Below are 14,048 nucleotides of genomic sequence, written 5' to 3'. Positions count from 1 at the left end.
GAGGAGAACAGATTTGTTTTATTAAGTTGGTGTAATCAATAGAAAATTAGAAAAGGCTACTTCTCAGTGGCAGCAGCAGTTTGCTCACTTTATGGATATGTGGGATTTTTTGGAAGAACGTTGGTCTATTCACACAACTAGATTTTCATTCAGGCTGCTGTACTCTGAGGCAAAGTAAAGTCTTTCTTGCTTAAAGACCTTTTATTGAGAGGCATTAAAAAAGAAAAGGAAAAAAGCCATATTGAAATTTTGTTTTAGAGTGTTCTTAACTGTAGGCAGGAGTGTAAACAGATTAATATTTTGCAGCTGAAACTTTTAATCCACTAATAGGTAAATTAATAAGTGTTGTTGTGTGGAGTCAACTTCAAATATCAATGTAATCCCAGTTTAATTAAATCAATGTAAGTATTTAACTGGATCCTTTACAGTTTAATCAGTTTTAGACCCAGCAGCGCTACATGTTAAATAAAAAACTGGTTGAGAAACTGGCTCTATAATCTACATCTACCTCTTAATTTACTTGTAATACTGTACATTAGGCTTCTGATAGGAATCATAAGCTGAAACTGAGAGTCAGAAGAACACGATGCTCCACAAGAAATGAGAGGTAGAAGCAAAAAGAAAACAAGTAAAAGACAGGATGAAAGAAAATGCAACCTCAGTGGATTTTTCTGAACTAAAAATGTGGGAACCAGACTAATCTGGAGTAGCTTTTGTAGGCCAAGCATGTTGCACAGTCAAGCTTTCATTACATATCTTTTTCTGTTTTAAATTTCAAAAAATACTTAGCTAAAAGTATTTTCAAATCCACAAGAAAATTGGGGTGTGTAGATGTGTAATATATTAATTAAATAAACCGATGTTCTTCAGGGATAAAAAGGATGAGAGTTCAGACAACTCCCTTTTCTATTTTCTGGGAGTAAAAATGTCTTCCCTGAAAAAAAACTACAGAATCAGGAACTGGATACTGTGTTGTCTTCGTCAGGTTACACATTTTCACACAGATGTATTGAAAAGTAACCTTGGTGGAAAAGCTTATATAAACAAAAAGGAGGTTTTATTTCATTAAAATTCAATTACATGACTTTAGCTAATTGTCTGTATTATTCTCTTGTAGGATGTTTGCAAGTCCTAGGATAGAGAATCACTTTCTGATGGTAAGAAGGGCTCAGTTTTTATGTAAGTTCCAAGGAATTCCCTTGATTTTTACGTATTACCACACATTTACTCTACAATAAAGGTCATTAAGTGAAGACATCCATAATGTCTCTGTGTTTCATCAGTTCATCTCAGTGAAACCAGTGACATGACAAACTGCACAAATATTGTTGATGCACGAGACAAAGACAGCTCTCAAAATGTCCATTGTTGCTTATTGACCATGTCCTGTGTCTGCCAGGTTTATCTAAAGCAGAATTTGATCTGCTGAGGCACAGGACTGTAGCTCTCTGTGAGAAGCTGCAAAAAAAAAGATAAATTAACCAGGAGAACATGTTTACAAAGGTGTGGTGTGCTCAGTCCTGCAGTCACTTTACAAAAAAGAAATTGTGGGGGGCCTGAAAGTGAAATAATTTGGGGGTTTTTTTCTTGAATTCTTCTGGTTTCATTCTCTCTTGACCCCAGAAGGACTGTTATCATAAGCTAGGCCTGGTTTCTTGGCAGCTGAGCAATAGGGATGAGGGAGCAGTAAAATGGCAGCGTTAATTTAACTCTCTGCATTCTCTAAGCATCCAGCTGGGATGACAGTTCAGTGTCCTAAAGTTTCTGGTAAAGAAGGGGATTTTGATCACAGTATTCCCTTTTGCAACAGCTGAATATATTTGTGGTTAATGAGCATATTTTTTGGTTCCTTCCCTGCTCTTCCTGCCTGACCAGCTCCCTAGTGGGGCTGGCTGAGTGGCTGCAGGCAGATACAACTTTCTCCCATCACTTAATTGCCTTAAACAGACATTTTGGTACAGAGGGTCTTCTATCATGATCTGTCCTGAGATAAATTGACAGGAATCCAGAGTGTGCCTAGTGAATATAATTCAGTTATTGGGAAGAATGGCAGCTGTGTGTGATGCATACAAAACACTAATTTGTGCCAGCCTACATTTTGTTCAGAGATGCAGGGGATTAATGGAAGAGCAAGTTTATTTCTCCTCTTTTTAAGACACAGAGCAGACTTGCTTTAGCTGGCTGGTTGTTAAATTACCTGTGGGGGGAATAAAGCCCTCACTGAATTTAAATTACATAGAAAAGAATTCTGAGTGAGGAAATTAGAATTTTCTTTCAGCAAGTAACTTGAGAAGTTGGAGAAGCTTTAGTTTACTAAAGTTAAATAATTTCTGGCTGAGTTGGAATAAACAGAAGACTTTTGTTTACTGTGAGTGATGCTTGTGTACGGTGATATTAATGACACTTCCTGCTTTTATAGAATCATCCTTTGGAACTATTTTTAAAGGATCTGCTTAAGAGCTGAATAGGTTGCATCAAAATTGATGCAAATCTCGAGAGTATTTTCTGAGTGCTGCTGGCTTTGTACAATTATTAGTTTACTGAGTAACATGATTGAGTATGTACTTTGTGCAGTGGGTGCACGTGAGACCCTCACAACTCTGATAATGGGATTAGTTTGCAGAGAGGATGCAAGTTAAGCAAGAAACAATTTTTAACTAAATTTAAAGTTACAGAGTCTGAACCTCTGTTGTCTCATGTAGTTGCTTAGATTTGTTACCAGTTTATATATAAAGCGATCCATGAAGTTTATGTGCACTTTGTGCAGTAGTAAGTGTTTTCACAAGGTGAGAGACTGGCTTTCATGCCTCTGAGTGATGTAAATGTAACTCAGCTGTTCCTCATGTTGGGAAAGTCTATTTTTTTGGAACAGGAATGTGACAGAACAAAATTATTTATTTAGGCTTTGAATCAAAATAATTTCTGTGTGAATAAGGAAGTAAATGTCACAACCAAAATGGACTTTGTCTGACAACAAAATATACTTTTCAACAAAACACAAGCCATCCAAGTAGGGGCCTGATGATGTTCTGTATTAAGTATGCACTGATGTGATAAACTCCCTAAAGGGAATTACAGCTGAAGAGACTCATTTCAGTTGCCAGACACAGATGTTTTAGACAGAAGTAGCTTATCACCAGGAGGAAAGTGTGTCTACTGTATCACTCCTCAATGTCCAAGAAAACCTTTACACTGATGCAAGTTGTGGAAAGCCACTGTGTATTAATTTAAAATTTACATATTCTGGATGCTTCTTGATGTAGTGCTTTGAATGTGACGTAGACCAAGACCTTTTGCTTTGGAAGCAGTCACTGGGATAATAAGGATGTCCTAGCTGATTCCAGTGGGAGATTTCTTTAAAGTGAAATCTCATCTGCATTCTTTGGAACTTGGTCAAGCATGGAATAGGCTGCCCAGGAAAGCAGTGGAATCATCATCCCTGGAAGTGGTCAAAAACATGCAGATATGGTGCTTAGGGACACGATTTAGGGGTGCACTTGGCGGTGCTGGGTTAATGGTTGGATGTGATAGTATCAGAGATTTTTTCCTACCTTAATGATTCTATGAACTAGTGAACTTTTTTTTAATTCCCCCCACCCCCAGCTGGAAGATAGACTCAGTTGTTGCTGCATGTTTTTCCCAAAACTGTTTCTGCTGGGAGTTATCTGATGTTTTCAAAACAAATTAAATAGTAAAAATGCAACATTAAACAGTGAAAATTAATCTAACAATTAGAGGGCAGAAGAATGGGTTGAAGGTGCTAAAGGTGTAAACCCATCAATTTTCTTTTCTATACTTTTTCTCTTTGTGGGGAAGTTTGACAACATGAGCTAGTCAAGACCTTTTCTTTGAATCACTGTCTGGAAAAACCTTATCTTGAGCTGGAGACTAGTTGTATAAATTAGGTGCCAGAAGTTCAACATTGTTGGAAAGAATCCAAACTTGTGAAGCTGCTGTGCCCCAGCCTGAAGAGCTTACGTATGCAATTCTCTTGGCATGCTTTTTTTAATTTTTTTTAAATTTTTTTTTCGCCCTCCACAGCAATCTCAATTCCAAAGCTTTCCCTTCTTACTGGCCTCTTAAATTATATACCTTATGACTTAGAGCTCAGGAGTCTGACTTGGTGGAGTTTTAACAGTAGGTGGCAGTGGACAGCAGTCCTCCTGCTCCTCTTACAGTGATGCCGTTCTGTTGATTTCTGAAAAACTCTCTGAAATTACTGTCTTAGAAACAGTCTAAAAATCATATTTACAGTCTTTTCGCTAGAGAATTAAAAGGTTTATGAAAAACAATGGACAGGTACAGATTTTAGTTTTTCCTTTTTTACGTGTCACTGCAAAAGATATTACCTGATAATGCTTCTAACTGCGTCAGGACTGTAAAACGGGACTTCACTGGTCTGGAGGCAGTTTCAGAGCAGAGGATGAAAAGTTACTGTTACAATTGCTTAGATACGGCGCTGAAGGAATTAACTGGGGTTTCTGTGTTCAGCAGTGTCAGGGCATAAAATAGAGCAACATCTTCCCAGCCCACTCCCACTGATCTCATTGTATGACAAAACTAATGGCAAGAAAAGATGATTCGATTTATTTCTAGTGATTATCATTACCATTATTATCTATAATGTCTTTCTGCTACTGCAAGTTTCTGTGGTTCAGATCAAGTACATCTCTCGTAGAATAATGATTCTGTTCTATTTTTGTTTAGTGGTTTGGTGGCATTTATTTTCCTTTTCTTGGCTACTTTTCAAGCCATTTCGTGGGTATTAACTTCCCCTGAACCCTTGCTGTGACTGCTTCTAGGGAACATATAGGGAACTGCAGCATGCTCCGTTCAGGCCGCCAAAAGTAGTGGGAACCAGGGAAGGGGTGCAGAGCTTCAGCTGTGCCTTTGGCTCCAGATCCTGCGGATCAAATCTTCTCTTCCTTTTTGTGACAGCTCCATACATGCAGGACTGGAACTGCTGTCCCTTGCCAATTCTCCCATGCATGACCCAGTTATCTCCAACTGTTGACGCGCTAGAGATTGAACCTGTGGTCAGTAACCCTTGCATATTTCTGCCCACTGTGGGAGAATCATTGACTCCCAGCTCGTAAACCCAAAAATCTTTCCTGTAAGTAATGACCCATTGTGGGAAATTCAAGTCATGCTTATGTGATGAAATCACATCTGAATTGCTGTAAGAGGCAGAGCTGTGACATAGAATTATAGAATCGATTGGGTTGGAAAAGACCTCCAAGATCATCAAGTCCAACCCTTGGTCCAACTCTAGTTCATTTACTAGATCATGGCACCCAGCGCCACATCCAATCTGTGTTTAAAAATCTCTAGGGATGGTGAATCCACCACCTCTCTGGGCAGCCCATTCCAATGCCTGATTACTCTCTCTGTAATGAATTTTTTTCTGATATCCAACTTAAATTTCCCCTGGCAGAACTTAAGCCTGTGCCCCCTTGTCCTATTGCTGAGTGCCTGGGAGAAGACACCAGTCCCCACCTGGCTATAACTTCCCTTCAGGTAGTTCTAGACAGTGATGAGGTCACCTCTGAGCCTCCTCTTCTCCAGGCTAAACAACCCCAGCTCCCTCAGCCTCTCCCCATAGGGCTTGTGCTCCAGTCCCTTCACCAGCCTTGTTGCTCTTCTCTGGACCCGCTCCAGCACCTCAATATCCTTTCTGAACTGAGGGGCCCAAAACTGAACACAGTACTCAAGGTGTGGCCTCACCAATGCAGAGTACAGGGGAAGGATCACTTCCCTGGTCCTGCTGGTCACACTATTTTTGATACAGAACAGGATCCCATTGGCCTTCTTGGCTACCTGGGCACACTGTTGACTCATGTTGAGCTTCCTGTCAATTAGTACTCCAAGGTCCCTTTCTGTCTGGCTGCTCTCCAGCCACTCTGTGCCCAGCCTGTAGTGCTGCAGGGGGTTATTGTGGTCAAAGTGCAGGACCCGGCACTTGGCCCTATTGAACTTCATCCCATTGGAATCAGCCCATCTCTCAAGTCTATCCAGATCCCTCTGCAGAGCCCTCCTGCCTTCCAGCAGGTCGACACTCCCTCCCAGCTTGGTGTCATCAGCAAATTTGCTGATGATGGACTCAATCCCCACATCTAAATCATCAATAAAGATGTTAAACAGGACTGGACCCAACACAGACCCCTGGGGAACACCACTGGTGACTGGCCGCCAGCTGGATGCAGCTCCGTTCACCAGCACTCTCTGGGCCCGACCCTTCAGCCAGCTCTTAATCCAGGAGAGGGTACACTTGTCCAGGCCATGGGCTACCAGCTTTTTCAGGAGTATATTATGGGAGACAGTATCAAAGGCCATGCTGAAGTCCAGATAGACCACATCCACAGCCTTCCCCTCATCCACCAGGTGGGTCACCTGATCGTAGAAAGAGATCAGGTTGGTCAGACAGGACCTGCCCCTCCTAAACCCATGCTGGCTGGGTCTAATCCCTTGTCCACGCTGAAGGTGCTGTGTGATTGCACTCAGGATGAACATGCTGTAGGGAAGGCAAGCACTGCTGCTGAGATGGACACAGGGCAGGTGGGCTTGATCCCACTTTACCTGCAAACCTGGCGAGCACTGTCCCGTCTGCTGGAGAGGAGCTGGGATCTAAAGCGTGAGACCAGATGGCACCATAAGCCTTCATCACAGTGTATGAGTCACCGAGCCTGGACAAAAACTGGAAATAAACAAGTGCACCCCTTGGAGCTTCATTTCCTTAGCAGGGATGGGGCTGTAGCTTTGTGTGGAAGACGTCAAAATTAGAGGTTGAGCCAAAAGAGACTGTGGATTGATCCGCAAGAGGCATGTGCTAGCAAGATGTAGCTACCACACACATACATGCATCTGAAGCATCTTTTCTAGCTGATTTTGCTTTACAACTTCCAGTTTTATTTTATAGGCTTAGAAAGAGATATTTAAATATTCCAACTATTATTAGAAATTATTTTTGTCTGTGTTTAAGGGGTACATTAGAAGATCATGCTCCTTGTTTATCCCTTACCAGCTAGATGCTTTTAAAAACTCGGCAGAGGTTTGCAGGATCCTTGGCCAGAGCATGCCCAAAGAAGGGCAATGAAGCTGGTGAAGGGTCTGGAGCACAAGTCTTATGAGGAGCAGCTAAGGGAGCTGGGGGGGTTCAGCCTGGAGAGGATGATCAGAGGGACCTTATCACTCTCTACAATTGCTGACAAGAGGTTGTAGCAAGATGGGAGTTGGTCTTTTCTCCCAGGTAACAAATAATAGGGCAAGAAGAAACAGCCTCATGTTGTACCAGGGGAAGTTTATATTGGATAGTAGGAAAAAATTCTTCACTTGAAAGAGTGGTCAAGCATTGGAACAGCCTGCCCAGGGAAGTGATGGAGTCACCATCCCTAGAGGGGTTCAGAAAATGTGTAGATGTTATGCTTGGGGACATGGTTTAGTGGCAGACATGGCAGTGTTGGGTAATGGTTGAACTCAAATTATTTTACATGTCTTTTCCAACCTTAAGGATTGTATGATTCTAAGAATTTCAGTTCTCCATTGCCATGTACTTTGGCCTGTAGCATTTTTATCTTGTGAAATAAGTTTGAAGTGTGATTTTTTTAAAAAAAATGCCCAATCCTCCCAAATGGCAACTAAAGACCTGAGATCAGCTCAGTTGGTTAAAATTTGGTTGTAATAATGCCAAGGTCATGGGTTCAATCCCCTGTGTGGGTCATTGACTTAAGAGCTGGACTCGATGATCCTTGTGGGTCCCTTCCAACTCAGAATAGTCTGTGATTCTGTGCTTATAAATCTTCTGTGGGTAGGTTGGCCCACATGTGCGGACAGTAGAGAAGCCAATCTTAATATCCGCAAATAGAGAACATGAGAGAGAGCTGGAATTCAGAGATACGCGCCAGCGGGTAGGATATCCACGGGGATCAGCAGCGGGAGCAGCAATGCGGGGCTCTGCCCGCGGTTCAGGCCGGGTGGTTGCAGCCCTGGAGTCGAACAGGAGACAAGGCAGGGGCGGCTTTTCCCGTGGCAAACCAGGAGCCGCCGCTCGGGGCGGGGCCGTGACGTCACGGGGTTGCCCGGAGACACCGCTCTGTGTTCGCCGGATGTCCAATGGGCGCGCGCGGAGGTGACGTCATGCCGGCGGCGGCGACTCCTCATTGGCCGGCGGGGGCGAGGAGCGAGGGGAGGGAAGGAGGGATGCGGTCCCGGGACAAACACGCACCGGGGAACACGGCCGGGATGGGCCGGGGCTGTACCCCGCTCTCCCCCCCAGCACTACTGCATTAAACAATGCTTGATTATCACCCAGAAGTTCCTGGGGGATTTGTCAGTGCTCTCAAAAGTTTTTTTACTGCTTTAGAAAAACAGATGTTTGTGTACCAGTTAGGTTCGGGTTTTGTTCCTCCTTCATCTGGGAAGTTCTAATCCTCTTCGTTTTTATTCTTTCTAATTACTGCTAGCATTCTAAAAGGAATAAGAAAAACAAATGGAGCTGGTTTTCCCGCCGAGAGAGCGCTGTAACGGTGCTAAGTGAACCACGCTTTTCTTCCAAGCCTTTCCTGAGCTTTTAAAGCGGTGTAGTGAAGTGCCTGGGTTTGAAATGGGTGTCCTGCACACTGGTCCAGGGAAGGGACAACTTTCTTTACTCTCCACTTAAATGGGTGCAAAAGATTTGTGGGGGTATTTTTTAGACAGATGAATCATAATATGAGTCTCTAAGGGTGTTTTGGCATCTCAGCGAGGTCTGACGACCACCGTAGCTCTCCTGCCAGGTCCAGCCAAAAAGAGCAATAAAAGAAAACGTTCCCTGGGCAGGGATGCTCCATTAGCTGCGTACGCGAGGAGCTGAAAGGGGATTTTCGGAAGGACCGTCCGTCTGAGGCAGCAAGGAAGGCAGGGACTCGGAGATCAGACTAGGAGAGGCTCTGCTCCCCAGCTTCGCTTCCCGCTGCCGGTCCAGGGCAGGCTGGTTCTCTGTGTGCTCCTGTTCCCCGCGGGGCCCCGAAACCAGCGCGTCTCGGCGGGATGTGCAGGAGGAGGTGACCCCTGGGGCTTCTCACGTATCTCGCAGTGTCCCGAGCCCCGGGAGGTCCGACCTCCCTCGTGGAGCTCCGTGCCGGCGCCCCTGGCGGGGCAGGAGGCGGGCCGGCCCCTCCCGGGGGTGGGCGGCGGGCGGGGCGCGGCGGCTCCTCCTCGCCGGGCCGGGGTTAGTTTCGGAGCGGAGCCGGGGGTGGTGGCGGGAGAGCGGCGCCCGGTGGGAACAAAGCGGTGGGCGGGTGGCGAGGCCGGGCCGGGCGCCTCCCGCAACAGGTCGTGCCGGCGGCAGTAGCAGCCCCTCCCTGCCCCGCACCGCCTCCCTGCCCCGCACCGCCGGGCTCCCGCTCCGGGCGGCGGGGCCGGCACCGGCCGCCCCCATGCGGTTCGGCTCCAAGATGATGCCGGTGAGTCGCGGGGGAAAGGGGGCTGCGCGGGTCGCGGAAAGTTGGAGCGGGGCAGCAGGAGGGAAAATGGATCCTGTGGACGTGGACGGGGTGGGAGGCGACCCTCCTTCCTTCCCTCTGGCATTCCTTGCCCGCCTCCCCCCGACCAGCACGAGCTCCGCGCCCGCGCGGGGCTTCCCCTCCCCCTCCCGGCTCTCTTTTTCCCCGCAGCTTTTCCTTTTCTTCCTCTTTCACGCCGGGATCAACTTGTTAGACGGGCTGGCTGGAGCCGAGCCAGGCGGGGGGGGCGGCGGGGCTCCGGCGCAGGAGTGGGGCCCGCCGCGGGCTCGTCCCTGCGCTCTGCCCGGGGGATGAGGCTGCCCCGCTGGGATGCTCGCTCCGGACGAGCCAAGTCTGGATCCTGGTTTTTTTTTTGTTTTTGTTTTTTTTTTTTTTTTTTTTTTTTTAATGGCACGAAGTTCTTAAAGTTGGTTTGAGCCGCCTCTGCTGCCTCTGTGTGCTGGGCTGGTTTTGTTTCGGAGTGCCCGGACTCCGGAGGAAGATGGTGTCCATGTTGTTTACGGTTCCAAGTGATGAGGAGCTCTCGGGGCAGGTACTCCCGACCTCGGCCGGGAGAGTTTCGGGAGCTGTTGGAGGCTGTGTGTGTGAAACCTGCCCTGCTCTGGGAGGTGTCTCTCTTTTAACACTTGCAAAAGGCACAGGGAGCACCACCTCCTCCAAGAGTTTTAACGTGAATTTTAAACCTACGCTGGTTTTGGTAGCTGAGGTTGGATGAAAGCAAAGCACGGCAGCTTTGCTCAGTTTCCATCACAAATGTACGTGAAGGTAGTGGCATAAAATAATTTCCTTTGAAAGTACACCTGCCGCTAAATACCTGGTTTTACCAGCAGGGATGCCCTATGAAACCCATATTCTGTTGTTCTGAGAAGCTGGAATATGTACAGAAAAGTCCGACAAGCTTAATGCCTGTTTAGTCCCAGTTGAGGAGACTTTAAAGTGTTGTCTCTGCCATCCTCCCCCGGGCGATACGGCCTGGCTTACCGAGCTCCATTCCGAGTAGCTTTGCACGCAGAGGTAGTTCTTTCAACAGCACTTTTCTGTTGAAGATTATTTCCCGTTTAACTCTTCAGGAACTGAGTGAATCAAGTGAGGAAGGAGCTGTACTGAAAGGTGAAACTGGGAATCCATGCTGAAGGGATGGGGGTGTTTCAGGGAAGCTTGTTTTGCTGTAAGTGCGAGGTTCTTCCTCTGCAATTAGGAGGGAATAATGAGCGATAATTTGATCTCGCAGAACGCTAGAGAAGGCTGGGTGACTATTGCTGTAGCTAATGAGGGAGGAACAGGGAGAATATGAGCCCAGCTACAGATTAAAGAGCTAATGTGTTGTGCAACAGTGGTGTTGTCTGCCTATGAAAACTTGAAAAAACAAGCAGTAAATATAATAAGGTGTTAATTCAATCCCTGTCAAAACTGAGCTAGGTAAGCGCCCTCGTATAACAGTGAAATCTCCAAGAGATGCTATTGCTGGTGAGTTCCTTGTCACCGAGTTCAAATAAAGGAGAAAACAAGCAGGAGCAGTCTTACCCCATCAGCATTTGCAGGTGACAAGTTCCAGAGCATGCATTGCCCCGGTGGCTCAGACTTCTCTTTGGCTCATGACTCACCTCATTAGTGATTCTGTTTAACACATAAATAAAAGGATGAATACAACCGTTTCACAGTGTGTTTACTGTGAATAATTAAAGATTTGTGAAGGTTCAAAGTGGCTTAAGGAATTAAAAATGTAAGTATCATGAGTATTAGAACTTTAATTCAGCTAAAAAAACCTCCAAACCCAAACCACCAAAACCAGCTCTAACCAAGAAAATCTCAATTTTGTTATAGTCTTCAGAGGGATAAGATCTCCTGAAGTGCAGAAGGGTGTTACAGGAGTGCTCTGATCCATTGACAGCAGGATACATAACAGCCGCTTGCCACTTTGAAAGCATTTTATATCAAATATTTTGGCATGAATGTAAATACGAAAGTATGGAAAATGCAGTCAAAAGTCATAATTTATATTTTCTTTTTAAGTATGTCCGAAGATTTCCTCACCATATTTTACTTAACAATAATAAAACCTCATTTCTGTTTTAACGAAGAAATTAACAGTGGGGTGTGAGAGAATTGAGGATTTGAAGGAAGTCAGAAGGGAGCTGGGCGTCAGTCCTCTTGTATTTATGTGGTAATGAGGTGTTCATGGACTTGTGTCTTTATCTGCATTGTTTGCATGAGTAGTAGGCTGTCCTTTAACTGTCTACTGAATGTTTTGTTTCCTTCTTAATGTTTCTTAAGATGTCCCTTTCTTTTCCCCACCTGCAAATAAAATCGTCTGTGTAAGATTTTTAACTTTCAGCTCCAGGTCCATCTCCTGTGTTCCAAAAGATAGTGTGGGGGAGGGATTAAACAACAGTTTGTGACCCCAAGCAGGGAATACAGGCAATGTGAGCCCAGCCAGGAATTCACCTTTGGGTAGCTGCCAGTGAAAAGCTGGGAAACTGCTGGAGCAGCATAGCTACTCGTGCTCTTGGGAGACAACCCTGAAATGGGAATGTTTTCCTTGTGGTAATGACAGAAAGGAGCTAAACTGCTGCTGTGACTATATGTGAACGTGTGCATGAGGGTGTAGTATTAAGAAATTTGTGTGTAGTTGTACTGATGAAGGTAAAAGCAGGGTTAATGCTGGCAAGCTGTGTGAAGTTATCTCACCTTTCATCTGTGAAGGCTTGTGAGAGTGTGACTGATACTGTTCAGTAGTGAAAAGGAGCTGGAAACACTTTCTAAAATAGCATATTTTTCTTCAGCATAATTGGTGTCCCTCCCTTATTTACATTATTACCCCAAAATGAGCATGTATTGAGAAATAATTTGTGTCATTATGCATGCTGGATAAATATTTGGGGCTTTGTTTTAGTCAGATAGTGGGAGGTAAAACAGATTGAGATACCCTTTAAAGTCCCAAGAAGTTTTTGTATCAAACCTCGTTGATCTAGGTAAGGGTCCATTTTGCAATTTGAATCACATGCAAGAGTTACTGGGGGCCTCCTTGAGATCAGGATGGATCCAGACACACAGCTGTATGGTAGGGACTAACTTGGCAGAATGGAGAGTACTTAAATTCCATAATAAGCTTTGCCTTCTATCATCAGAAATGGCTGAAATTTCTGGATCTCAAGTTTCCTGATAACCATGTGTTCTTTTCCAATCAAGTTAGGCTGCACTTTCAAGTGTAACACTTCAGCTTTGATACCACAAGGAGCTTTGCTTTCCTCCTAAGGTCTGTTGAGCATCTTGTCCCAAGTGGTGGTCTTGGAGTGCTGTGTCCAGTGAGCATTGCACTTACAGTACATATTTTCATTGCAGAGTGCTCAATACTTGGTGGATCTGTGTATTTTTTACCTTTATTTTTTACCTTTAAAAAAGCCCCTACAATTAAAGTTGTTTTGCTTGTTCCATTAGGCTGTTAATTGAAACTGCCATATGAGTTCTGAATTACTGAAGTAGTGTAGTAGTAACCTGTCTTTGGCAATTTTCTTAGGAAACGCTTTTCTGGCAGTTTAACTAAAGAACTTTTAGCAGAAATGAATCCCTTGCACTTTGTAAGATGAGGAATTATAAGTTTATAAACAAACTGACCCCCAGTAGAGTTTGTTATGACAACAGTAAGTGAACTGTAGGAGCCCTGTTTCCTGTGGTCTTTTAATTATTTAAGCTCTGATCAGGTTTATCAGTCATTAACACTGTTTTTCTTGTCTGCTTTTATGGATTTCAGTGCATGAATGGGATTTTAGACCGCAAGCTCTTCTGAGAATATGCCTTATATCTTCATCCGACTGAAGGATTTAGTTTGTTTATTCTTTTAACTGAATTTTCACTTAATGTTTATAAAAGTTTTAATATTGTATTCAAGTAGTTTAATGTGGTACTCAATGTGTAAGTATTTTGTCTAGAATGCTGCATAAAGCTTAAGTGATTGGTTTGTTGAGATTTCTTAGCTCTAAACTTATCAAACCTCTTGCACTTCTCTTACAGACTGTGACCTGTTGTGATGGTCAATAGAAAACACTGCCTTAAGGCTCCCAGAGTGCTCTTTTTCTTTTTCCCCTCCCCTCTCTTCATGTTACAAGATATTTTTTTGCTTTTTTTCCCTCCCTGTCCAGTGAATAATTGTTCCAGGGTTAGTTTTAAATGCATTTAATTTCTCAGATGACTTTTTTAATACCTTAGCCCTCTATCTGCAATTTGTGCTATATTATGCAAGAGTATGTTAAATATCTTTGTTTCTTTGTGTGGCTTTTATCAGAAATGGGGGAAGGGCAGTATTACAAATTCATACCAGATCGAGCTGTGGAGGCCATGGGAAAAGCTAATTATGCTGCTTCTGATCTATTCAACAGTTCGGGGTGTGAGTGCCTCGTGGGGCTCTTGCATTTACAGTTTCCAGGGCTAGTATGCAGTCATGAGGTTTGGGATGGGTAGATAATTCACAGAGTTTTGATTTGTTTTCTGCTTCCCAGTGTTGTCAGAGGGGATCTCTGCTTTATTAGTGAGGTTGTCTGCTTTGTGGGA

General features: G+C 44.4%; 1 protein-coding gene across 2 annotated transcripts in view; it reads left to right on the top strand.

The window, feature by feature from the left end:
* The first annotated feature begins 9,212 nt into the window (after positions 1-9,212).
* TP53BP2 (tumor protein p53 binding protein 2) overlaps positions 9,213-14,048 on the top strand; it is a 48,258-nt gene continuing 43,422 nt past the window's right edge. For both annotated transcript variants that reach the window (XR_011699821.1, XM_071579375.1), the window contains exon 1: positions 9,213-9,440. Coding sequence is in view for 1 of the 2 variants with exons in the window: in XM_071579375.1 (XP_071435476.1) it covers positions 9,414-9,440 (27 nt within the window). In the remaining variant the exon portion in view is untranslated. The remainder of the gene's footprint in view (positions 9,441-14,048) is intronic.

This window comes from Pithys albifrons, chromosome 2 (assembly GCF_047495875.1).
Source record: "Pithys albifrons albifrons isolate INPA30051 chromosome 2, PitAlb_v1, whole genome shotgun sequence".
Lineage (NCBI taxonomy): Eukaryota > Metazoa > Chordata > Aves > Passeriformes > Thamnophilidae > Pithys > Pithys albifrons.
The sequence above is the reverse complement of the archived record's forward strand: the minus strand, read 5'-3'. Positions and strand labels throughout refer to the sequence as shown.